Source organism: Carcharodon carcharias, chromosome 25 (assembly GCF_017639515.1).
Source record: "Carcharodon carcharias isolate sCarCar2 chromosome 25, sCarCar2.pri, whole genome shotgun sequence".
In the NCBI taxonomy this organism is placed as follows: domain Eukaryota; kingdom Metazoa; phylum Chordata; class Chondrichthyes; order Lamniformes; family Lamnidae; genus Carcharodon; species Carcharodon carcharias.
This window is the reverse complement of record NC_054491.1, coordinates 46873278-46900973: the sequence shown is the minus strand read 5'-3', so window position 1 is coordinate 46900973 and position 27696 is coordinate 46873278. Positions and strand designations below refer to the sequence as shown.

The 27696-nt window shown below is 43.7% G+C and overlaps 1 protein-coding gene across 1 annotated transcript in view; it reads left to right on the top strand.

Moving 5' to 3' along the window:
* Positions 1–27696, top strand: part of siae (sialic acid acetylesterase) — a 63237-nt gene that overhangs the window by 8411 nt on the left and 27130 nt on the right. Inside the window, exons 3-4 of the mRNA XM_041174558.1 lie at positions 8134–8321; positions 19434–19572. Of these exons, the coding sequence (XP_041030492.1) occupies positions 8134–8321; positions 19434–19572 (327 nt within the window). The remainder of the gene's footprint in view (positions 1–8133; positions 8322–19433; positions 19573–27696) is intronic.

Sequence of the window (27696 nt, the reverse complement as noted above, 5' to 3'; positions counted from 1 at the left end):
ACGAACGAGAACCCACTTCTCCCACACCAGCTTCCAGCCATGCATTCATCTCTCTAACTTTATTTGTCCTATGTAAATTTGCAGATGGTTCAGGTAATAATCTAGAGATTATTACCTTTGAAGTTATGCTTCTTAATTTGGCACCTAGCTTTTCATACTGACTATACAAAACCTTTTTCCTTTTCCTGCCTATGCCATTGGTACCTACATGGACCATGATGACTGGATTTCCTCCCTTTCACTGCAAGTTCCTCTCCAGCTCTGAGCAGATGTCCCATTCCTTTGCATTGGGCACTGCCTTCCGGACCCTTGATCTTTGCTGCAGAGAATAGTGTCAATCCTCCTCACTATACTATCTCCTACTATCACTACATTCCGATTTGCTCCCCCCGCTTGAACAGCTTCCTTTACCATGATGCCATGGCCAGCCTGCTCACCCAGCTTGCAGACCTCACTTTTGTCCACACAGGCTGTTAGCATCTCAAACTTGTTTGACAATTGTCAATTCTGAGGCTCCTCTTCTACTGACTGCTTGGTCTCATTACCTGCCTCACTCATGGTCATATCCTCCTGCCCTTCACTGCTGACCTAAACAGATGACCCTATTCTCAGGGGTGATACTTTGTTCTATGTGTTTCTCCCTCTCCCTTATGTTGTGCAGTGTCTGCAGTTCAGCTTCCAGGTCAATAATCCTGATCCAGAATTCCTCTAGCTGTTTACACTTTCTGTAGACATGTTTGCCATGGATTGCCTTGGCATCGAAAGGTTCCTACATTCCTCAGCTGCAGCATAACACCTGTCCTGCCACTGTTACTTATGTTATTCAGTTAACTTATTTTAATTGCTCACTTAATTAACTTAGAATAATTCCTATGTATACCACACCTCTTTTTCCCCCGTGCATCGAATTCCCACATGAACCTAATTCGCTACTCACTCAGGTGTATCCTCACGTGCCCCTTACTAATTGTGCGGTTTGAAAAGTCTGTCTCTTTTATAGACCCTCTGATGAGTCACTTGCTAGTTTAGTTTCCTGCTACAGTAATTAACACCACTTGAACCAGCTGCCTTCAGGTGAGTGACAGATAACTGCGACTCCAGGCAGTTCTCGGTTTAACAAGCTAACCTAACTTACTTGAAGGTTAGTATTATGTCAAATCTTGATTCTTAATTCAAAATTAAAACCTGAAAAGGACTTACCGGGACTTAGCATGTGGACCTAATTCATTACTCACTCAGTCTCCATCTCACTCTGACATAGTCATCTGTCTCCTTGTGCGCCCCTTACTGATCTTGATCCCATCATGGATAGCTTGTCGATTTCCATTGCCACAGGCAGTTGGATTTCTTGACATTGGTTGTTCCAGTGTTTATTTGTACGAATGTTTTTTGCATGATTGTCTTGGCTACTTTCAAGTCATGCAGTGCTCTAGCTGTTACGTTTATGTTGTGTACCAGGTAGGCTTTGCTTTTTGCTTCAATGCTAAGATGTCATCTCAGCTGTCATCTCATGTGACATAAAACCAGTCCTTGTTTGGGGTTCTGCTGCTCCATAAATAATTAGACTTAGCAACTTCCAAGTTAATTTCACCGTCCTCACAATGGGACAGTACAAGTGAGAGTCTCTGGGATTTACTCAGATCCACGTTATTGTGTAAGCTCATTAGTGATCACACAGAACAGCTCTTCCTCTTTCACATATACATTAGTTAAATTATTTCTGTTCTCTGGGTGTTCTACACACATGAATAGCCATGAATGGCCTTCAAAACTGTCACTTTCTTATAGATTCATAGAGTTACTACAGCATTGAAGAAGGCCATTTGGCCCATCGAGTTCATGCCGGTTCTCTGTAATGCAATCCAGTCAGTCCCATTCCCATGCTCTATCCCCGTAGCCCTACAAGTGCCCACCCAATTTCCTTTTGAAATTGTTGCTTGTCTCTGCTTCTGTTGCCCTCATATGACTTCCTAAGAAAAGTTCTTCATCACTTCCCCCTGTATCTCTTGCACAAAACCTTAAATCTGTGTCCTGTAGTCCTTGTACCATCAGCTAATGGAATAGATTTTCTTTGCGTAGTGTTGTGGTAACTTTGACAAACGGACCACAGGAGTCTCAGGTACAGGTCATGATCGTTTATTTGAGCAATTGTAAGGAGAGAACCATCTCAAGATAGCTTGAGATAGCACTCTGCTAAATTACAAGTGTTCAGCATATTTATATTTTACTGATTACATCCACCTCTGGCATCAGGTATATCCCACTTTTCACCCAGGCAGAGACTTTCCCTCCTATCTAAGCTAGGACCATGAAGTTTGGAACCTGGATCATCAGGACCCTCATGGACAACCTCAACAGTGTCAGACCTGAGCGTTGCACTGCCATCATAGCTCTGGAACTTGGGCGCCTTGACATTGACATTGTCGCTCTAAGTGAGTCTAAGTGAGAAGGTCAACTGAAGGAACAAGGCAGAGGGTGCACCTTTTTCTGGAAGGGCTTTCCAGAAGAGGAACAATGCTTCCATGGGGTGGGCTTCACTATCAAAAGTGAACTTGCCTGGTGCCTCAGCGACTCTTCCTGTGGGATAAGCAAGCACTTCACATTGCCCAGCTCACATTAATGAGGAATGCCACTGTCATCGGCGCATATGCTCTAAGGCAACAGATGAGACCAAGGCAGGATCCTACTTTGACTTTGAGCAATCCCTAGCCTGAGCCCCAACAGGCGACAAACTGCTTCTCCTCGGAGATTTCAGCACTGGAACGCGAATCTCTGGAAGGGTTTGATAGGCACGAAAGGAGTAGGGAAGGTCCTGGTATGCTGCACAACCTCATATCCCTTATCTGGTGAGATGAGTGCATGCCAGGGGATCTTGGGGACACTGTGATTGTGACTATATTCAAGAAGGGAGAAAGTCTGATTGTGGTAAATATAGAGGAGTCACCCTGTTGTCCGTCACAGAGAAGATCATTGTAAGGATCCTCCTCAACTGCCTTCTCCCGGTTGCCGAGGAACTCCTTCTAATGTTACAGTGTGGTTTTCACACATCGAGAAGCACCACAGACATGATCTTCAGTGTGTGGAAAATTCAAGAGAAGTGCAAGGAACAGCGGTAACCACTGTACATGGCCTTTTTCAACTTCACAAAATCCTTTGACCCTGTTTATGGTTTATGGAGCACCCTCCTCAAATTTGGCTGCCCACAGAGATTTGTCACCATCCTCTGCCTACTCCACAGTGACATGCAAACTGTGACCTTCACAGACCCTATCTCAGTGAAAACTGGGTTTAAACAAGGCTGCGTCAATTCACCAACTCCCTTCTCTTTTTCCTCACTGCAATATTTCACCTCCAGCAACTTACCTACAAGTGTGGAGATAATCTACAGAACAGACAGGAACTTTTCAATTTAAGCCGTCTGTGGGATTGAAATCTAAAATTAAAATCACTTCAACTTCAGTCATAGAGCTCCAGTGTGCAGATGACACTGTGTGTGCACTCACTCAGGAACTGAGCTCCAGGCCATTGTCGACTCCTTCATGAAGCTTCTGAGAAAATGGGACTTTCACTAAATGTCAGGAAACAGAACCTCTTCCAACCTGCTCCCACAATGAAACCTCCCTCCATTGATTAAGTTCAACGGCAAGATTCCAGAAATTGTGGATAATGTTTCTGTATCTTGGGAGCCCCCTCTTGATGAAGGCAGACAAAATTCTTCATCGCCTCCAATTTGGCAGCCCAGCCTTCAACTGAGTGAGGAAAAGAGTATTTGAAGACTAGGATCTCAATCCCGGGACTAAGGTCAAGGTTCACCGGGCAGCAGTGATTCCCATGCTCCTAATATCCTTCAGAGACTTGGACAGCCCACAGCAGGCAGTTCAAAGCACTGGAGAAGTATCACCAGCGGTGCCTTCGTAAGATCCTCCCAATCTGATAGTAAGAAGCGTGGTCCAACAGCAGCGCCCTCTCCCAAGTCAACGTGCCCAGCTTCGGGGTGCTAATCACTCAAAACAGCTTCGCTGGACAGGACTTTTGCTCTGAGTTGTTAAGTTCATGTTGTTAAGACTTCCGAAGCAACTGCTCTACTTGGAACTCCGTTTCACCAGGAGACTCCCAGCATGAAACACTTTAGGGATGTCCTCAAAACATCCCTGAAGAAATGAAACATTCCCACTGAATCTGACTGACCAAAGTGGAGAAAGGTTCATTTGGGAAGGTGCTGAACACATCGAGAGGCCTCATCAGTAACATGCAGGGGGAGTGCACAAACCTCCAAACAGCTCATCTACCCAACCCTTCAGGCACCACCTGCCCCACATGTTGCAGAATCTGCAGATCATGCATCAACCCAGAATGGAAGCAAGTCATCCTCGATCCCAAGCGACCGTATAAGAAGAACTAAAATCAGTCAAGCTCATAATGTGGTTCATTTACTCTTGCTAGAAGTGACATACATTCAGTCGCACGGACCTGTTCTCTGCAAACAAAAGGAATATATTCAAATCTTGCAATTTTTTTGAATACCTAGGAGCTTGGGGAGCCTGTGTTCCCTTTTTTTCTCCGTGGCAACCCCTTGGCCAGTCAGTGTTGATTCACCAATCAGTCAGCACACTTTTCTCCTGTAGTATAAACTGGTGTGATTGTTTGAAATTTGGCATTGTTGTGTTTACCCTGATCAGTGCAAGACAAAAAGCTTCAGCAACATCTCTCTCTTTTCAAAAAAAAATATAATGGATACTGGAAATCCGAAATAAACTCAAATTGCTGGAAACACAGCAGGTCTGGCAGCATGTGTGGAGAGAAACAGAATCAACATTTCAAGGTGATGATCTTTAACAGAACGGGCAAAAGTTAGGGATGTAACAGGTTTTAAGCAAGCACAGAAGCGGGGAAAATGGGTTGGGAAGGAAAAGGAAGGTCAGTAATATGTAGGTGAGATTAAATGGCAATTGAATATTGAAAACAATCCAACGAAACAATGTGCAGACACATTTGAGATGGGCATTAGGAGCATTGGGTGAACAGCCAGTGTTTGGACAATAAAGTTCTTTGCACAGAGAATATGAGAAGCTGGTAGAAGAAAATATCTATGGGGATGCAAGTGCCATATGCTACTGCACACAGACACGGAGATGTGGGCAGTAGAATGCAAGTGCCGTATGCTACTGCACACAGACACGGAGATGTGGGCAGTAGAAGTCGTGGCTGCAGGAGCGAGAGGGGAAAAAATGTTTCAAGCCTGTGGGGCGTTGGAACTCTAAGCATCCCCTGCCTTCCTGCCCCCTCAGTCCTGCTGTATTACCCTCACTTCCACTGGTCACCAGAATACACACCCTCATCTCCAGCCTGCAGGATTAGGAACTCACTTCTTCAGCCCCCACCAAAGGATTGAGCTTCACCCAGCTCACAAAGACTATTGTAATAAGTAGAGAAGGAAGAAAGAGAACCAGAAAAGATCTGCTGGGAAGAGGATAGATAGATAGAAATTACAATAGAACTATGAAAGAAACAGAGAAAAGCTGTAGTGCAAACACAAGTTTTGGTGGGGGGCGGGGAGTGGGGGGTGTGATAGGGTGGTGGGGGAATAAAGAGAGAGAAGCTGTGATACTATAAACCCAGCTGGATGGGAATACCCGTGTTGTGCCCAGGGCAATGGGGAGTATCGGGGCTGTTCTCTGGACAATGGGGCATCTCCAGGACAATAGGGAATGCTGTGCCCAGAATGATGATGGTTTTCCAGGCAGATTATGATGAGTGGCCACATTGATGGGCTGGCTATCATAGTTTAAAATGGCTCCTGAGCTGGCAGCTCCTGAGGGAGTTCTTTTGCTGGGTAAATCTATCTTTGGCTATCCATTGCCACCTTTTCTTCTCTAACACCCTCTCCTGCCCCCACCAAAGTCCCCTCTCTCCAACTGTTTTTTTCCCCAGGGTTGGATTTTACGGGCACCATGGTCCCCGCCCTCCTGTGGGGAGCCCGCCCGTGATCCCGATGGCTGTCCTGCAACAACTTAAGGCTGGAAACAGTGTTGATTGCTTTAAGGCAAGACTTTGCCCCTTTCTTGGGAGGAAGTCCCACCTTAGAGAGAGGCCAGCCAACCTAATTGGCCGGCAGCTCTGAAGTCCCAGAAACGCCACCAGGAGCCAATGCTGGGACTACAAGCAATACCCAATACTGAAGAGCCTTTCCCTTTACCCCTCAGGGACCCCTCTGTCCAGTCACCAAGGCTTCTTTCATTTCTCCCATCCTGCCTTGCCAAATGTGTACTTCAATTCTTCAGCAGTCTTTGACCTTCCTACTGTCCCAAGTTTGACCATCTGAGATAAGTCTACAACTATCCTCTGTATTGCCCATTGAGACACTGTCACTGCCTCCATATGGACAGCAACTCCAACTGCCCCATCCTACTCACCCACCAACCTTCCCATGCAGTGCTCCAGCTGAGGACTAATCTTTGCTACCCCCTCCCCATCCCACTCACTGTTCACACTGTGGGTTCTGCCAGTGAACCAACTTTTACCACCCCTGTCTGCATCTCCCTTCACAATGTCTGCCTGAGAAAAATGCCCTTACCATTAAAGAACTTAGTCAGGATGATTGCACTGATAATGCCACAGCCGCCTGCCCCCCCCCCCCCCCCCCCCCCCCCCCCCCCCCCCCACCCCCTGCCCCTTAATGAAGCCTGGCTATACCTATCACCACTTGCCCAGTCCATTATCTCTCCTCCAGGGCTTCTGTGGCTGCTGCGTGTCCTGGGGCTCCTTTAGTACAATGCCCATCCTGCCTGCAACTTTGTTTAGATCCTTTTAATCAGGTTTCCACCCTTGCCACAGTGACAGTACAGTTGGTAAGCTATTACTCCTCAGTCTTTTCAACCTGTTTGTAGTCTTCGACATGGTTGATCATACCATCCTCCTCCAGCACCTCTTCTCTGTCGTCGACTGGCTGCAACTGCAATTCTTTCCATCTCATCATAGCCAGAGAGTCACCTGAAATGGTTTTCTTTCTTCCTCTGGAGTCCAATAGCAAGGAACTGTCCTTGGCTACCATATGCTGCTACTCATTGGCTTCATCTGAAAACACAACTTCAGGTTCCACATGTACACTGGCGACACCCAGGCTCTACCTCACCAACACACTTCTCGAATCCTCCCCTGTCTCTAACTTGCCATGCTCTTGTCTGATAGTACTGGGTGAGCAGAAATTTCCTCCACTTGTATATTAGGGAGACCGAAGCAATGTCTTTGGTTCTTGCTGAGTTAATACTTCTGTCCCTTTCTCTAGTCACTGTTGGATGCTGAACCAGCTGTTCACATTCATGGTATGGTACTTGACTTTGAGATGAGCCTCCGACCACACATCTGCTGTGTCACCAGCGCTGTTTATTTTCACCTCTGTAATGTCACCCAAATCTGCCCCTCTATCCGCCCATTTTCTGAAACTCTCATTCTGCCTTTGTTATCATTAGACTTGACTATTCCATTGGTTTCCTAGCTGGCCTTCATCTTCCGTCCTCCATAAACTTGAACACATCCCAAGCTCTGATGCCCAAAGCCTGACTGGCACCAAGTTGGTTCACTTATCATTATGCCTGTGCTTGCTGACCTAGATTGGCTCCCAGTACAGCAATGTCTTGAATTAAAGTTCTCATCTTGTTTTCAAATCCCTCCTTGGCCTTGCCCCTCCCCCTCCATCCCTACAACTCTCTGATTGTTGCTCTCCTCCACTATGCCCCTTGCTCATTCCTGATTTTAATCATTCCACCCTTGGAGGCTGTGCCTTCAACTGCCTGCGCTCTAAGCTCTGGAATTCCCCCCTACACCTCTGCCTCTCTACCTCTCGTTCATTTAAAACGTTCCTTAAAACCTCCCCATTTGACCTGGCTTTTGGTAATCTGTCCTAATATTTCTTTGTGGCTTGGTGTCAAATGTTGTTTGATAATGCTCCTGTGAAGTGCCTTGGGATATTTTGCTATGTTAAATGCAAGTTGTTGTTATCTTCCTGAGGTTTCTTACTTACAAGGGATTTCATTTTGGCAGGTATTAAATATAATGGGAGGCTCATGCTATTTTGTGTGTACACTCCTCGAATTAGTTCTGGCTCTTCAGTTGTATTTCTCTTTTATTTTTCAGGTCTAGCTCTTGGTGTCACTGGTGTCTGGAAAGTTTCCCTTGATCCTGTTGGCCCAGGTGGTCCATTTTTGATTATTGCAGAGCAGAAATATGTCAAAGGGGTGGACAGAATTGTTCTAAAAGATGTTTACTTTGGAGATGTCTGGCTATGTGGCGGGCAAAGCAATATGGAGATGACAGTGTCACAGGTAAATAATTTTTCTGTTGTGTTGGAGTTGTTTGGAGAAACTTTTGTGCTGTTGTCAAGAAAAAGACAGAAATACGTCATCTAGTGAGGATTTTGGGGATGCATGATAGCTATTGATAGGAAGCAAAGTGATTCTTCTCCCAATATAGATAGCTCTGTGTAGCATAAAATCTATGCAGACCTGTTCCTTACATCCTTTCCGGCTAACTGAGATCCCCATAGCATTCCTTATCCTGGAGCATGTATCACAGGGCTTTTCCTGTCTGCAAACTCGCCACTGGCAGTTAGAAAAGCCATGTTTCTGCTAGTTGTACTTCAGAAGCCAGTGGTTGCAGCTACCATTGCCCCACTTCACAGAATCATAAAATAGTACTGGGCAGAAGGAGGATGTTTTGTCTATTGAGTTTGCACTGGCTGTTTTGAAGAGTTAGTCCCACTCCTCTGGTCTATCCACACATTGCTGAAACCTTTTCCCCTGCAAGTATTTATCCAATTCCATTTTGAAGACTACACTTGAATCTGTTTCTGTCATCCCGCCAGACAGTACATTCCAAATCCTAACCAATTGTGTAGAATCATGTCACCCCTGACTCTTCTGCCAATCATTTTAAATCAGTGCCTTCTGGTAATGGCTCATTCTTAGAAACATTCCAGTAAATCTCATTGTATTCTTTCCAAAGCCTTCACATCCTTCCTAAAATGTGTCCAGAATTAGACAAAATGGGCAGAATCACCTGCTGTCTCTGATGGTGGGCTTGACGGCTAGAAAGCCATGTAATTAGGTGGGATGGTGATGTACCGGGACCCTGCCGCCTCCCTGCCTCTGCCAGAACTAAGTTCAGCTCCTGACCTCATTACAGACTTGGTTCTAAATGGACAGAAGAGCTGAACTCCAGAGGTGAAGTGAGAATGCCTGCATACATCAAGGCAGCATTTGACCGAGTGTAGCATCAAGGAGCCCTAGCAAAACTGGAGTCAGTGGGAAGGGGGATAACTCTCAGCTGGTTGGAGTCACACCTAACACAAAGGAAGATGCTTGTGGTTCTTGGAGATCAATCACCTTAGTTCCAGGATATCATTGCAGGAGTTCCTCAGGGTAGTGTCCTAGGCCCAACCATCTTCAGCTGCTTTAACAATGACCTTCATTCCATCATAAGGTCAGAAGTGGGGATGATTGCCCAAGGTTCAGCACCATTTGCAACTCCTCAGATACTGAAGCATTCCATGTCCAAATGCAGCAAGATCTGGACAATATCTAGGCTTGGGCTGACTAATGGCAAGTAACATTCATGCCACCCAAGTGTCAGACAATGACCATTTCTAACAAGAGAGAATCTAACCATCACACCTTGACGTTAAATGGCATTACCATCACTGAATCCCCCACTATCAATATCTTTGGTGGGGGTGGTTACCATTGACCAGAAACTAAATTAGACAAGCCATATAAATACTGCGGCTACAAGAGCAGGTCAGAGGCGAGGAATCCTGTGGCAAGTAATTCACCTCTTGACTCCCCAAAGCCTGTCTATCCACAAGGCACAAGTCAGGAGTGTGATGGAATAGTCTCCACTTGCCTGCGTGCGTGCAGCTGCAACAACACTCAAGGTTTGACACCATCCAGGACAAAACAGCCCTCTTGACTGACTCCATCCACAAACATTCACTCCCTACACCACTGACACACAGTGGCAGCAGTATGTACCATCTACAAGATGCACTGCAAAAACTCACCAAGGCTCATTAGATACCACCTTCCAAACCCATGATCACTTTGGCAGGGGTTAGTGCATTGCTCGGGAGCCATGTACACACTGGTGAGGGCACTTCACATTTGTATGTGCAGCTATCGGAGAATTTGGTTCAGCAGGCTTCGAGCTGTCGGAGGAGTGTCCGGGTTGATCCAGAGACTGATTGTGAGTCGCATATTGAGCCTCTGGAGTCATTCGTAAGGCTGCAGATGTGGATGTCCTCCGAGAGATGTGTGAAGATTTGGAGGATATACCAGAGGGTTTGCGTGCTCTATCCAGGCCATGTGCACTGCAGTGACCCATTCAATCATCTGGATGTGCCCCAATCTGTGCACCATCGCCTTGGCTCTGAGCTCAAGGGCACAGACTCTGGGCGACAGGGGAGCTGGGAGCTTGGACCCAGCTGCTGATTCCTCATCGGTTAACAGGGAGAACCAGGCAGTCCTTGTGTTGGTGGATGAGCAGCAGCTGTGTCCATCTGGAAGCTGCTCTCGGCACTTCTGATGAGGGCAGCACCACCTTTGTCCACCGCCATTGACACAGTCCTCGAGTATTGCCATGGCAACTGAAGTATCTCATATGTCTCAGCAGGAGTCTTCTGAAGTGGCAGGCCGCTCAAGGCCACATCCTTACAGGATGACCGCTGAAGTCATCCAGGGCAAGGGAAGTGGCAGATCAGCCTCCCCTCTCCAGTGTAGCCACAAGCAATGGGTGAGCAGTGCACTGGAGTACCTGTCAACACATAACTAAATATCGACATTGCCCACAAAGAGGGGCACATGGGTAAGATGCTGATTTCTTGTTTGTAATCCTTTAACGCCTGTAATTAAACACATGTCACATACCCTCATGCTGAAGTTTTAATTATGTGCTGTGGCTGTATCAGTAGTATCTGGAGGTTGAGGGAAGATTGAAAATTTTGAGGGTGGGTGGGAGGAATAGTGTGTCCATGTAGGACAATGGACTGAGTGTGGAGACGACTGGAGGATGCGCTCATAACACGAGCAAAGGACCGTCCAGATGGCCCCTAAGCATTTATGATCCAGTGGCATCACAGGCTATAGAAATTTCTGAGGTATTAAGGCATTCCTGGTGTCATGGCTATCCATGTGACCATGGCCAGGGCCTTCAACATGAGCATTACTGTGTTCCCTGACCCCATCATCGCCCTCATCTTCTAAGTATTGGCCCCTATCTGGCATGCCCTCATCCTGCAGGGCATCTCCTCTTTGGATTGCGAGGTTATGGAATGCACAGCAAACCATGACCATTAGGGATACACATGAGGGGGAGAACTGCAATGCCCCTCCAGATCTTCCAAGTATCTGAATCTCATCTTAAGAGACCAATGGTCTGCTCGACCTTGGCCCTGGTGCTTGCGTGGCTCTCATTGTACCTCCTTGCTGCCTCCGTTCTGGGCACCCTCACAGGCGTCAAGAGCCATCTCTTTAATGGATACCCCTCGTCACCTATGAGCCATCCATCCAGAGAATCGGGGCTGCTGAACAGATCTGGCACCTGTGAGTTGTGAAGGATGTAGGAGCCGTGGCTGCTGCCTGGGTACCCGGCACATACCTGGTTGATTGGCTGATGATGATTGCAGACCAACTGGATGTTCAGCGAGTGGAAGCCCTTTCTGTTGATGAAGGTGCAGGGCTATCCAGCAGGAGCCTTTATGTGGCGTGCATACAATCAATGGCTTTCTGCATCCTGGGGAAACCTACAATCGCCATGAATCCTCGGGCTCTATCCAGTTGATTCTGGACATCCTGTGTGAAGGAGATGTAATTCCCTGCCCTTTGGAACATTGCATCAGTGAAGGAAGACCATTATGTAGTGGTGTGCAACAGGTTGTGTGATGCCACTGAGGTTTCCACAGGCTGCCTGGAAGGAGCCTGTCACGGAGAAGTTGAATACAACAGTCACCTTCAAAGCAACAGGCTTCGGGTGCAGTTGGAAGGGATCTCCCTTGCGAACATGTCACAGAGTAATGTGACAGAAGGTCTTGATAGCCTGTGACCTTTCCTGTATTGAGTTATTTCAATTGCAGATAGCTGAATCTCTACTGTCGGGACTGCATAAGACCACCTGCACCTCTGCTGTGGGTCTCTGAATGCCTCTTGACCCCCTGGGTCTGGCGCTATTCTGAACCCTTCCTGGACCTCCCAGTATGCCCTACTTCCTCTTGCCGTCCTCCTCCCACAGAGACCATCATGCCTATTTGTCTCAGAGACTTTATATCCTTAGGAGATAGGTAGGAACAAAATCCAGCAGTTAGCAGAGCACTCAGCAGCACAGTAAAGGCCTCTACCTCAATTGACAACAGAGAGATAGTCTGCTCATTTAAATGAGTACTCCCTGCAGTCAGTGATGAATGAACTGCTAAGCTGAGACTCTGGTCTCAGCTGCAGATTTTAAACCCGCCTCACAAGCTGACCCATGAAAAAACGTATTCCCCACATGGTGTGATGTGAGGGCATATTATTGCCTTCAGAGCGTGTTATGGCACTCAGTTGGGTCATTAACAACCTTAGTTACTGTAATTCACATTTACATGTCATGGACAGATTTCCGACTTTTGACTCCACCCGCATAGTGTATAATTCAAATCTGGTGGGATGACATTGGAAATGCTGTCCGCTGTCATCACACCCGGTAGTATGTTCCCTATGCGGAAAGCACTTCCACTTTGAAGCATATTTCCATTCCTATATTTCTCACTCTTCTCCAACTCGCACACCCCTTCCCCTCTCTGTCCCTTCTCTCTTGCCCCTGCATGAGAGACTTTTAACATAAATGAGAATGCATGGAATTGAAGGAACCTCATGGCTTGAGTAATGAGTTGTTTTGTTGGTAGGAAAAAGAGAGTAGGAATAATGAATCGGTACTTGAAATTGCAGGATGTGACAAATGGTGTCCCATAGGAATCTGTTCTGGGGCTTCAGCTTTTCGCTATATTTGTAAATGTGTGGGTAATTATAGTAGATTCTGTCATTGATATCCAGAGAATAAAGGAAATTTGTTCCAAAGTATATGTTTATTACAGATACAATGTAAGTAAAAATATTAAGGCTCTACTTATAGTAAACAGGACATTGAGGAACAAGCTGCTCCGGGTTCCAAGGTGCACAAACTCGAGTTACCCAGCAATCACCTGACTGTGTCCTATGAATCTCTTTGGCCATTTTTCTGTGACCCTGTTTAACCTTACCATCTCCTTGTTCCTCACTTTAAGACCCCTAACACAACTTGTCTGGTACTTACTGTGACAATGGATGAGGTGGAACTGAGGTACAGCTGTTGTAATTGAATGTGTAATTGCTCCATGTATGTGTCAACAGTTATGTGCTGGTGTTGAGTTCTGGAGAGGGAACTTCCAAACCAAAGCAGCACCTTGTCATGACCTCCAAACAGTGTGTGTCCCATTGCCGAAGTAGACGTGGGGGGGCAGTGTACCTCAAATTGCTGTCAATGCGAATGACAGTCATCATCCCAGTTCTTCCCAGCCTCTTACATGGCTTTAATTCCCTGTTTAAGAGTATAGTTCATACACTTGGTCATCCCAGACACTGGAGAATTATATACAATGTGAAATTGTTGTTTAATTCCTAGGAGCTTCAATATTTCCTTCATGACCTGACCAGTGAAATGAGTCTATTGATTGGACTCAATTGTTCCCAGCCAGTGAAAAGATGCTGAATACCTTTGAGGTTGTGTAGCAGAGGCTTGACTCAAGAGGATAACCTTAACCCATTTAGGGAAACAAAAGAGGACAAGATATAATAGTTACCCTTCTGAGTCCTCTGAAATGTGTCGATGTAAAATACGCCTGCAAAGCTCTTCAGGGGCCATGAGTGCTGGGAATTGGTTGGAGGGCTTTTTAACTCTTGATCCAGAGTTATACTGGCACTTGTGAGGTGGGTTATTAATTCACGATGAAGCATTAAATGCCACCACATCTGTTGCACAAGGGCTTTGGATGCTTTTCTGCTTTGCACTGGGCACAATGAACCACAGAGTGAATGTGGCACTACCCATTTATCCTGATTAAAACAAGTTATCCTGTATGTAGTTGCATAAGCTGCTGCTGCTAGTTCTACATGTTGGACAGAGTGGCCCCCTCCCTCCCCTGCTGAACCATATTGAATTTTCAGCCCCCAACTTGGGAATGTAAAGCCCAGACACTACTATCGATTCTCTTGGAGTGACATGATTAGATGCATCTACAAAAACATGTGTGGAAGCCTCTATAGGAACCGCTGAATGTGTCTTCCCTAGGCTCCAGGATGGTCATTGCACAACCCATGCAACTTTAAAAATATTGATCCCTGTAATGGGTTAAGGACTGAAAAGTGTCAAATTTTATGTGATGATCTGAGGTAACAAGCCCAAGAAATATTTAAACAATTTACATAACTAGCTGAATGTCATGGCCACCCAAGAAAAGTCTCATCATTTCATAATTTATTTAAACTACTCAATCTGAAAAATTACTTCAAATCAGTTCAAAACCTAAAAGATAATGAACCAATGTCTCAAAAATCATATGTATATGTAGAGAAAACAATTAGCAGACTGAATATGGTACATGCTTATAGAAGACATTGAATAAAATGCTTAAAATCATTGCAGTATTAAAGGCAGGACTACAGAGGCCAAACTCCTAGAAGTATATAAAAAGGAAAAGAGTAGCTAAAGTGAACATTTGTCCTTTAGAGGATGAGACTGGGCAATTAATGGGAAACAAGTATCGGCAGAGGCTTTGAACTAATATTTTGCATCTCTCTTCACAGTAAAAGACACAAAAAAAACATGCCAAGAGTAGTAGAAAATCAAGAGGCATAAGGGAGGGAGGACCTTCAAACATTCACTATCTCTAGAGAAAAATAATGGGAATACTAAAGGGAATTAAGGCTGACAAGTCATCTGGACCTGATCGTCTATATCCTAGGATCTTAAGAGAAGTGGGTGCAGAGATAGTGGGTGGATTGGTTATAATCTTCCAAAATTCCCTAGATTCTCAAATGTCCCAGCCGATTGGAAAGATACAAATGTAACACTTCTGTTCAAGAGAGGAAGATAGAAAACAGGAAACTATAGGCCAGTTAGCCTAGCATCTGTCATTGAAAAAATGCTAGAATCCATTATTAAGAAACTAGCAGCAGGACATTTAGAAAATTATAATAAATCAGACAGAGTCAACATGGTTTTGTAAAGGGAAATGATGTTTGACAGATTTTATTGGAGTTCCTTTGAGGATGTAACAAGCAGGGTGGATAAAGGGGAACCGTTAGATGTAGTGTATTTGGATTTTCAAAAGGTTTTTGATGAAGTGCCACATGAAAGGTTACTATCAAAGACGAGAGCTCGTGGTTCTGGGGGTAATGCATTAGCATGTCTAACTATCAGGAAACAGAGTCGGGATAAATGGGCCATTTTCAGGTTGGCGAACTAACTTGTGGGGTGCCACAGGGATCAGTGCTGGGCTTCAACTATTTACAAATCTATTTTAATGAATGCTATATTGTCAGAAAATCTGGCTACAATTCAAAGATAGGTAGGAAAGTATGTGAGGAAACAAAGATTTCAGAGGGATATGGATAGGTTAAGTGAGTGGGCAAAAATTTGGTAGGTGGAAAATAACGTGAGAAAATGTGAGGCTGTACACCTTGGTAGGAAGAATATAAAAGCAGAATATTATTTAACTGGAGAGAGACTGCAGAATGCTGCAGCACAGAGGCATCTGGGTGTCCTTGTGGATGAATCACAACAGTTAGCATGCAGGTACAGTAAGTAATGAGGAAGGCAAATGGAATTTGGCCTTTATTGCAAGGTGGATAGTATAAAAGTCTTGTCACAACTGTAGATGAGACCACACCTGGAGTACTGTATACAGTTTTGGCCACCTTACGTAAGGGGGGGCAAACTTGCATTGGAAGCAATTCAGGGAAGACTGGTTCCTGGGATGGGGTTTCTCTTAAGAGGAATGGTTGAGCAAGTTAGGCCTATACTCATTGGAGTTTAGAAGAATGAGAGGTGGTCTTATTGAAACATATAAAATTCTGAGGGGACTTGATAGGGTAGATGTTGAGAGGATGTTTCCCCTCATGTGGAAATCTAGAACAAGTGGGCACAGTTTCAAAATAAGGGGTCTCCCATTTAAGACAGATGAGGAGGAATTTCTTTTCTGAGGATCAACAGTGTTTGGAATTCTCTTCCCCAGCAAGCAGTGGTGACTGGATCATTGAATATATTCAAAGCTGAGTTAGGCAGATTTTTGATTGATAAGGGAATCTAGGGTCATAGTGGTGGCTGGCAGGAAAGTGGAGTTAATTCCTGGATAGAGTGGACGTGGGGAAGATGTTTCCATTAGTAGGAGAGACTAGGACCCGAGGGCACAGCCTCAGAGTAAAGGGAAGACCTTTTAGAACAGAGATGAGGAGAAACTTCTTTAGCCAGAGAGTGGTGAATCTATGGAATCCATTGCCACAGAAGGCTGTGGAAGCCAGGTCATTGAGTGTATTTAAGACTGAGATAGATAGGTTCTTGACTGGTAAGGGGATCAAAGGTTGCGAGGGGAAGGCGGGAGAATGGGGTTGAAAAACTTATCAGCCACGATTGAATGGCAGAGCAGACTCGATGGGCTGAATGCCCTAATTTCTGCTCCTGTGTATTATGGTCTTATTGCCACATTTGGATCAGCCATGATTTTATTGAATGGCAGATCAGACTCAAAGGCCGCATGGCCTACTCCAGGTCCTATTTCTTTAAATTTTTATATTCTTATTTCCATGGAGCAATCCAGACAGCTTCACCCCTGCCCCTAGATTCCCATAACCCTGCACCTTTACTTCCTTCAAATTCCCATCCACTTTCCTTCTGAAATCATTCATTGATTCTGCTTCACATCCTTATGTGCAGCGAGTTCCAAGTCATTACCACTTGCTGCATTAAAAAGTTATTCCTCACATTCCCCATTGCATCTCTTGCCCAAAACCTTCAATGTGTGTTCCCCTAGTGCTTGTATGATCAGCTAATGGGAATAGTTTTTCCTTGCCTATCTTATCCAAACTGTCAAATCTTGTACATCTCTATCAAATCTCCCCTCAGTCTCCTTTGCTCTAAAGAGGACCACTCTGACTTTTCCATCTAATCTTGTAACTAAAACCCCCCAGTCTTGGAACCATTCTAGTAAATCTCCTCTGCATCCTTTCAAGGACCCTCACGTCCTTCCTAAGTGTGGTGACCAGAACGGAGCACAATACTCTAGTTGTGGCCTAATCAGAGGTTTAAAAAGGTTCGTCATAACTTCCCTGCTTTTTTACTGAATGACTTTATTTATGAAGCCCAAGATCCCATTTTCTTTACCAACCACACTTTCAATATGCCCTGTCAACTTCAAAGATTGTGCACATGAACCCACAGGTCCTTCTGTTCCTGCACACTTTTTACAACTATGCCAGTAAGACTACATTGCCTCTTCCTATCCTTCTGCCAAAATGCATCACCTCACATTTTTCTGTTGAGGTGAAAGTGACTGCCTTTGACATCAAGGTAGCATTTAACCGAGTGTGGCATCAAGGAGCCCTAGCAAAACTGGAGTCAATGGGAATCAAGGAGAAAACTCTCCGCTAGTTGGAGCAATACCTAGCACACAGGAAGATGGTAGTAGTTGCTGGAGGTCAATAATCTCAGCTCCAGGAGTTACTGCAGGAGTTCCTCAAGTAGGTGTCTTCGGCCCAACCATCTTCAGCTGCTTCACCAATGACCTTCCTTCCATCATAAGGTCAGAAGTGGGGATGTTCGCTGATGATTGCACAATGTTCAACATTATTTGCAGCTCCTCAGACATTGAAACAGTCCATGTCCAAATGGAGCAAGGCCTGGACAATATCCAGGTTTGGGCTGTCAAGTAGCAAGTAACATTCATGCTGCACAAATGCCAGGCAATGACCATCTCCAACAAGAGAGAATCAAATTACCACCCCTTGATATTCAATGGCATTACCATCGCTGAATCCCCCAGTATCAACACCCTGGGAGTTACAATTGACCAGAAACTGAACCAGACGAGCCATATAAATACTGCTCTAGGAATCCTGTGGCAAGTAACTCACCACCTGACTCCCCAAAGGCTGCCCACCATCTACAAGGCAGACGGTCCGCAGTGTGATGGAATTCTGTTTCCACTTGCCTGGATATGTGCAGCTCTAATAACACTGAAGAAGCTTGACACCATCCAGGACAAAGCAGCCCTCTTGATTGGCACCCCTTCCACAAACATTCATTCCCTCCACTACCGACGCACAGTAGCACCAGGGTTTACCATCTACAAGATGCACTGCAGGAACTCACCAAGGCTGACTAGACAGCATATTCCAAACCCATGACCACTACCGTCTAGAGAGACAAGGGCAGCAGACACATGGGAACATCACCACTTGGATGTCCTATACAAGCCACTCACCGTCCTGACTTGGAAATATATCACCGTTCCTTCAATGTTGTTGGGTCAAAATCCTGGAACTCCTTTCCTAACAGCACTGTGGGTGTACCTACACCACAGAGATTGCATTAATTCAAGAAGGCAGCTCACCCCCAACATCTCGGCAACTAGGGATGGGCAATAAATGCTGGCCTAGCCAGCAACACCCACATTCCACGATTAATAAAAAACATTAAATTCCATCTGTTACTTGTCTGCCAAGTCAATGACAAATATGGGGAAAAACTGAGGGTCCAGTACAGATCCATTGGGAATACCATTAGTGACATTCTACCAATCAGAGAACGCTTCTTTAATCCGTATTTTCTATTTCCAATCTCCTGACCTGTGCCACAAGTTACTCCAATTCCAGTCTCTTTTCTTTTGATAATGTTCTCCCATGTAGAAACTTCTCAGTTTCTTTCTGAAAATCAATATGGACAAAATAACTTGTGCATCATGTTAGTGACTTCTTCAAAATACTCAGCTAGATTTGTCAGGCATGATCTACCCTTTACTAATTCATACTGAACCTTGTCAAAGTCACTGATAGGCCTGTAGTTATTTAGTTTCACTTTTCCTCCTTTCTGAAATAATAGAGAAAAATCTACAGTTCTCCAACCCAAAGGCACCGTCCCCAAAAGGGCAGAAAGCTAGTGTGACTAGGGCAGGGCCATGTAGTATTAGAGTGTTCAGGACTGCAAGAGTTAATGTGTGGGACTGGAGAAACAGTGCAGCCCAAATGATGTGGTAAGAGAGTCTCTTGACTAGGAGTAGAAAAAAAGAAAGCTCATGGCTTAGACTGAGTAAGCCCTGTAGCCTTGTATATTTGTAAATTGTTATGTTCTTATGATAAACTAGTTATTGTCTCTTTTAGATTATTAATGCAAGTGAAGAGCTCTCTGTTGCTTCCCATTATCCACAAATCCGACTCTTCCAAGCAGGATTGAACGAGTCAAACCAAGAGCTGAATGATCTTGCCAGCATTCAAGTGCAATGGTCGGCTCCCACAGCGGGTAAGGAGGGGCTCCCGCGGTGGGTGAGGGAGGGGCTCCCGCGGTGGGCGAAGGAGGGGCTCCCGCGGTGGGCGAGACTGGCGCTAGCAGTGGGTTTGTATTTGATGTCTACAAAACTGCTTCAAAATAGCAAACTGAAAGCGACAGTTATTGTAAAGAAAAATCTTCTCAGTGTCTTGTTTGGAATACCTTAGTTTTATTCAAGTTTAGAGCATGTTGCCATGGGTTTAGTAAGTAATAGTAAATTAAGGCCTGATGTAACATGCAGTGTGTTGGCTGTACTGCATTAAATTCATATTCACAAATGTATGCTACCTCCAGTCTTCATACTCATCTCCAACACTTCTGATGTCCTGCTTTCTTGGATTCTTGCAGTTGAGGGATTTATCCAATGCACAGATTGAGTTTTATTGCGGAAGGATTTGTGGTAAATCAGGTATCCCAGTTCTTGCCATGATCACCTGGTATTCAGTTGCTCTGGGAAGTGGAGCGTAAGTCCACAGCACCATGAGTGGCTCAGCTCTGCTGGGGTTGGGACAGGAAGGTTAGAGAAGCAATAATGGTAGGGGATTAAATAGGGGAACAGACAGGTGTTTAAGTCATGATCAGGATGGTACTTTTCCCCCAAGGTGCCAGAAGAACATAAGAAATAGGAGCAGGAGCAGTCCACACAGCCCCTTGAGCCTGCTGCACCATTTAATACAATCATGGCTGATGTTCAGCTTCAACTTTACTTTTGTACCTGTTCCATATAACCCTTAATTCCCAGAGAAATCAAAAATCTCTCTCAGCCTTAAATATATTCAACCATAAAGCAGCCACAGTTCTCTGGGTAGAGAATTACAAATATTCATAACTCTCTTGAGTGAAAAAAATTCCTCCTCATCTCAGTTCTAAATGATTGGCCCCTTATTTTCATATCCCATGTTCTAGATTCTCCAGCCAGGGGAAACAACCTTTCATTGTCTCCCCTGTCAATTCCCTTCAGAATCTTCATTGTTTCGATGCGATCACCTGTCATTCTTCTAAACTTCAGAGAGTATAGGCCTAATTTACTCAGCCTGACATTCCAGGGACCAATCTGGTGAACTTTTGCTGTACCACCTCAATGAAGTTGTGAAAATCCCTGTGGAGACAGATAGCTTTTAAAAATACATTTGAATTTTCTGTGACTGACAAGATTTCAAGTTTTAAGCCTTTTACTGTACCAAACAAACTAATGCAACGTTATCTAAACTCCATTCAGTTGGTACCTTGCACTCCAAACTGCAAAAAAACTCTTCCATTTAACATTTAGCATGATTGACAATCTCCTGCTTTGATTATACTACACACTGTCCATTAAATAAACATTTAATTCTCCCAGAACTAGTCCAAAGTTATTCTCTGCTCCCAATGGCCTGTTTTCTTTGACTTTCCCAGCTGAAAAACTTCTAATCGCCACACTGACTTTCACTGTGAGAGTACACTGAGATTCGTTCTCTCTAGCCCAAGCTCGACAAACCTTCCGGCCTCCTTTAGAGGGCATGCGTATCAAGAAAGGGTTGAAAGGCTTGGTCTTTTTTTCTCTTTTAAAAAGAAGGATGAGGGGTGACCTCATACAGATCTTTAAAATCAAGAAATGTTTTGATAGAGTGGATATGGTGAGAATGTTTCTTGTGGGGAAGAGCATAACTAGAAGTCGTCAATGTAAGATAAGTCACCGAGAAAGAAGAAACTTCTTTACCCAAAGAGTGGTGAGAATGTGGAACTTCCTACCACAGGGAGTGGTTGAAGTGAATAGCATAGATACATTTAAGCGGAAGTCAGACCAGCATATGAAGGACAGGCTTAAGGTTAGGTTTACGGTGATGGAGTCAAATGAGAAAAGATGGGAGAAGGCCCGAATGAAACATAAACACTGACATTGACTGGTTGGGCAGAATGACCTGTTTCAGTGCTGTATAACCTATGAATTGAGAAATAAAAAAGGCAATCACACAACTGGGGAGCAAATATGTAGGCAACTCTCTGAGAAGCGCGAAAACCATAGGGCAGTAATTAGCAGGGGATTTCAATTACTCTGATATTAACTGGAATAGAATTAGTGTGAAAGGTGTAGAGGGAGCAGAATTCTTAAAATATGTTCAAGAGAACTTTTTTTAAGCCAGTATGAGGTAAGCCTAAACAGAGAAGGGCAGCTCTGGACTGGGTTTAATGGAATGAAGCTGGGCAGTTGGAAGGGGTATCAGTGGGAAAGCATTTTAGTGATAGTGATCAAAGTTCGGTTAGATTTAGAACACTTATACAAAAGGACAAATATTGACCAAGAGTAAAATATTACGAACATATGAAATAGGAGCAGGTGCAGGCTGTTGGTCCCCTCATGTCTGCTCTGCCATTCAATAAGATCATGGCTGATCTGTTTGTATTTCTAATTCCACATTTCCACCTACCCCTGATAACCTTTGATTCTATCTACTTCCGCCTTAAAGGTGTTCAATGACCCCTGCCTTCACCATCTTCTGAAGCAGAGAGTTCCAAATTCACACAACGCTCTGAGAGAAAAAAATTCTCCCCATATCTTTCTTAAAAGTGTGCTGCCTAATTTTAAAACAGGTCCTCCTAGTTTGGACTCACCCACAAGAAGAAACATCATTTCCATGTCCACCTTGTTAAGACCGTTCAGGATCTTATATCCTTCAATCAAGTCACGCGTCACTCTTCTAAACTCCAGTGGAAACAAACCCAGCCTGTCAAACCTTTCCTCTTAAGACAACCCACTCATTCCAGGTATCAACCCAGTAAACCACCTCTGAATCGCCTCTAATGCATTTACATCCTTTGTTAAATAAGGAGACCAAATCTGTACACGGTATTCGAGATGTCTCACCAATGCCCTGTATAATGAAGCATAACATCCTTACTTTTATTTACTGAATAATAAGTTCAACAACTTTAGATCATGAACTCTCTCCTCCATCCCCACCCCCTTTCTGATCCCCCCCTCTTTTCCAATAATTTATATATGTTTTTTTCCCCACCTGTTTCCATTATTTTTAAATGTATTTCCATCCATTGTTTTATCTCTACCTTTTAGCCTATTTCGATCCCTTTCCCCCACCCCAACCCCACTAGGGCTATCTACCTTGCTTGTCCTGCTTTGTACCCTTTATGTCACCGTTAGCACATTTCTTAGCTAATATCACCACCATCAACACCTCTTTGTCCTTCTGTCTGTGACATCTTTTGGTTATCTCCACCTATCACTGGCCCTCTATCCAGCTCTACCTGTTTCCCCCTCCCCCTTAAACCAGCTTATATTTTATTTGTCTTCTATTTTTCCTTAGTTCTGATGAAGAGTCATTCGGACTCGAAACGTTAACTGTCTTCCTCTCCGCAGATGCTGTCAGACCTGTAAAGTTTTTCCAGGTATTTTTGTTTTTGTTTTGGATTTCCAGCATCCGCAGTTTTTTGCTTTTGTCCTTACTTTTATGTTCAATTCCTTGTAATAAAGGATAGCATTCCATTAACCTTCTTAATTATGTACTGTACCTGCATACTAACTTTTTGTGACACATGCACTAGAACACTCAGATCCCGCTGTACCTCGGAATTCAGCAGCCATTCTCCATTTAAGTAATACTCTTTTTTATTCTTCCTGCCAAAGTGAACAACTTCACATTTTCCCCATATTATACTCCATCTGCCATATTTTTGCTATTTAAGCTATCTATATCTGTCTACAACCTCCTTATGTCCTCTTCACAACATATTTTCCTACCTATCTTTGTATCATCTGCCAATTTAGTTGCTGTGTCTTCGCTCCCCTCATCTAAGTCATTGGTATGAATTGTAAAAAGTTGAGGCCCCAGCACAGAATTTTGGGGGACACCACTCGTGTTGTGTAGAGTCCCCATTCAGAAAAAGATCTATTTATGCATGCTCCCTGTTTTCTGCCAGCCAACCAATCTTCTATCCATGCTAATTTGTTGCCCCTTACACCATGAGCTTTTATTTTCAGCAATAACCTTTGATTTGGCATCTTATCAAATGCCTTCTGGAAATCCAAGTACAGCATGTCTACAGGATCCCCTTTATCCACAGCTCAAGTTACTCCTTCAAAGAACTCCAATAAATTGGTAAAACATGATTTCCCTTTCACAAGACCAAGATGACTCTTCCCAGTTACCTTGAGTTTTTCTAAGTGCCCAGCTATAATCTCCTTAATGATCAATTCTAGCACTTTCCCCATGACAGATGCCAGGCTAACTGGCTTATAGCATCCTGTTTTCTGCTTCCCTCCCTTCTTGAATAGAGAGGTTATATTTGCTACCTTCCAGTCTGATGGAACCTGTCAAGAGTCTAGGGAATTTTAAAAAATTAACACCAACGCATCTGCTACCTCAGCTATCTCTTTTAAGACCCTAGGATGAAGTCCATCTGGACGTGGAGACTTGTCAGCCCACAGCTCCATCCCTAGTGATTGTAATTTCAACAAGCTCCTCTTTCCCTTCCACCTCTTGATTTATAGTTATTATTGGAATGCTTTTTGTATTCCCTGTTCATTTCCTTATTATCTACTATTAACTCCTCATTCTGGCACTGTAGAGGACCGACATTCAATTTACCTACTCTTTTCCTTTTAAATACCTATAGAAACTCTTGCTATCTGTTTTCACATTTCTAACTAGCTTCCTCTCATACTCTAATTTCTTTCTCCTGATTAACCTTTTAGTCATTCTCTGCCATTCTTTATATTCTGACCACTCATCTGACCTGCCACTCATCTTTGCACAGTTGTGTTTTTTACCTTAAGTTTGATGGTTTCCTTAACTTCCTTAGTTAACCACAGATGCTTCTTTTTAGTAGAAATATACTTATTTTTAATATTCTGAAATATCCTCTTAAATGTCCTCCACTGCTCTTCTATTGATCTATCATCTATCCTGGTATCCCAGTTCACAGAGTTACACTTATTTAAGTTTAAAATACTTGCTTAGACCCACTCTTCTCCCTTTCAAACTGGATGTAAAATTCAATCATATTGTGATCGCTGCTCCCCAGGGGTGCCTTTCTCTGAGGTCATTAATTAATCCTGTCACGTTATACAGCACCAAGTTGAATATAACCTGCTCTCTGTTTGGTTCCAGAACGTGCTACTCTAAGAGACTATCTTGAAAATATTTTATGAACTCCTCATCCAGGCTGCTACTGCCAATTTAATTTTTCCAGTTTAAATGTAGATTAAAATCACCCTTGATTATTACCATCCCTTTTTCACAAGCACCTAATGTTTCTTCATATATGCTTTGTCCTACATTGTGGTTACTGTTAGGGGCCCTGTAGACCACTCCCTCTAGTGACTTCTTTCCCCTACTATTCCTCATCTCCACCCATCTACATCCTGATCTCCTGAACCAACGTAATCTCTAACTATTTCACCAATGCCATCTTTGATTAACAGTGCTACCCCTCCACCTTTACCTAGCTTCCTATTCTTCTTAAATGTCATATATCCCTCAATAATTCAGGTCCCAATCCTTGTCATCCTGCAGCCACTTCTCAGTAATGGCTATCAGATCATATTTATTTACTTCAGTGTAAGTTATCAATTCATTTACTTTGTTATGGATGCTATGCACATTCAAATACAGAGCCTATACAGTAAGACAAAAATGGGAAGCTTATGTCAAATATCGAAAACTCAGTGCTGCAGAAAGCCTTCAGGAGTGTAGACAGTGCAAGGTTATTATGACCGATGCAGTTGGTAAAGCTGAGTTATTTAAAAATCCCAGAGGGAAATTTTAAACAACTGTCATAACCTATAATTTTAAGTGTTATGTTTAAGATGCTACTCTCAATTCAGGAATCAAACCACCAGTTCTCAAAGTTTTACATTAATAAAATGATTCATTTAGTTTAATTTAAACAGGTTAAAATATATATACTCATGGCTACAAATTACTACGGTCATAACTTTTAACAAATTCCCAAACTAATCTCCATTAAGGCAACAGCAACTCATAGATGTAACCAGACACCAGGCAAAGCATTTTCACCTTACAAATTCAAAATTAGGTTCTTTTCACTTTGGTTCCTGTGGAGACAGTTGGAGGCTTACAGCTACTGTTGATCTCACATTGCCTCAGCCCTGCACACACAAAACTGCTGAAGTTATACCTACCACTGCCCATTGAATGTAAATTCTCATTTTATGACCAGCCTCTTCTAACAATAAAACCTCTTTTCATAGTACTAATTTTATTAGTAATATAAACATATGGCTTGGTATCTGCTAGATAGGTGTCAGTTTTCACCCCACTTCTTGAATGCTCTATTCAAAAAATGCAAATACACTCTATCTCTCTTACATATCAAAACTAGTACACATCAAAGCACTCAGACTAGCTGGCTTTCATCCAATTAAGACACACCCACAGACAAAGCCTCTATTTTAAAAGAAAAATATTTTCCAATAATATTATATACATTGATAGCTTCATGACAAGGGTGAAATTAAAAAGGAAATTAAAAAGGCAAAAGGAAGGTTTGAAAACATTATTGCCAAGTTAAACCAAAGAAAAATGCAAACATTTTATAAATAAACGAGCAAAAGGAAAGAGTAGGGCTGATGCAGAAAGTTAATTTGTGTGTGGAGGTGGAAGATGTGGGCATGGTTCTTAATTTTGAACAAAACTGGGGGACAAAGCAGACATTGTAGATGAGGAAGAGTGAAAAATTGGATGGGATAAACATAGTGAGGGAGGAAATATTAAAGCGTTTAGCATCCAGGAAAGTGGATAAATCACTTGGAACAGATGGGATATATCCCAAGCTGCTAAAGAAAAGCATGGGAAGATATAGCGGAGGCCCTGCCCCCCATTTTCCAATCCTCTGGCTACAGGTGTGGTGCCAGATGACTGGATGACTGCTAATGTTGTACTTTTGTTTAACTAGGGAGGAAGGGCTTAGTTGAGTAATTATATAGGCTGTCAGCCAAACCTTGGTGGTGGATAAGTATTGAAAAAAATTCTGAGGGACAAGGAGCGGTGAGTGGGTTAGCCTATTTGATGTAGTTTACATGGACTTTCGCAAAGATTTTGACAAGCTCCCATATGATAGACTGGTCAGAAAATTTAAAATTTCATGGGATCCAGTGGAAAGTGACAAGTTGGGTCCAAAATTGATTCAGTGGCAGGAAGCAAAGGGCAATGGTGGGCGGGTGGTTTTGTGACTGAAGGACTGTTTCCAGCGGTAACAGGACTTGGGGGTAGGGGAGATGATGGCGTTAGGGGTAATGTCACTGATCTAGTGATCCAGAGGGCCAGACTAATGCTGTGGGGACAAGGGTTCAAAATTCCACCATGGCATCTGGTAGAATTTGAACTCAATTAATAAATCTGGAATGTAAAGCTAGTCTAAGTAATGTTGACCATGATATCCATGCAAGAAGTAACAGAAGCTCTGCCTCTGATTGATGTAAAAATCCATCTGGTTCACTAATATCCTTCAGGGAAAGAAATCTGTTGTCCTTACCTGGTCTGGCCTACATGTGACTCCAGAGCTGCAGCAATGTGGTTGATCTTTAACTGCCCTCTGAATGGCCTTGTTAGTTGCTCAGTTCAAGGGCAATTAGGGATAGGCAATAAATGCTGTCCTTGCCAAAGATACTGGCGCCCACACCCCATGAAGGAATAAGGAAGAAAAAAAGCACTGGGTTCCTTGCTGCTTGTGGTGGGTATCTATGATTTAGACTTAAATGTAGGGGGCATGATTAGGAAGTTTGCAGATGATACAAAATTGCACATGTGATTGATGATGAGGAAGAAAGCTGTAGACTGCAGTGTTATATCAATGGACTGGTTAGACAGGCAAAAAAGCAGCAAATGGAATTCAATCTGAAGAACTCCCACTATCATCAGCATGGTGACAGTAGTGTGTCCCATCTACAAGTTGCAATGCAGCAACTCACCAAGCCTCCTTCAACTATACCTTCCAGACCTATAATCTCTAATGCCTAGAAGGACAGGACAGCAGGTACAAGGGAACACCACCACCTGAAAGTTCCCCTCCAAGCCACACAATGCCCTGACTATGACACAGTTGCTGGGTCAAAATCCTAGAACTCCCTCCCTAACAGCA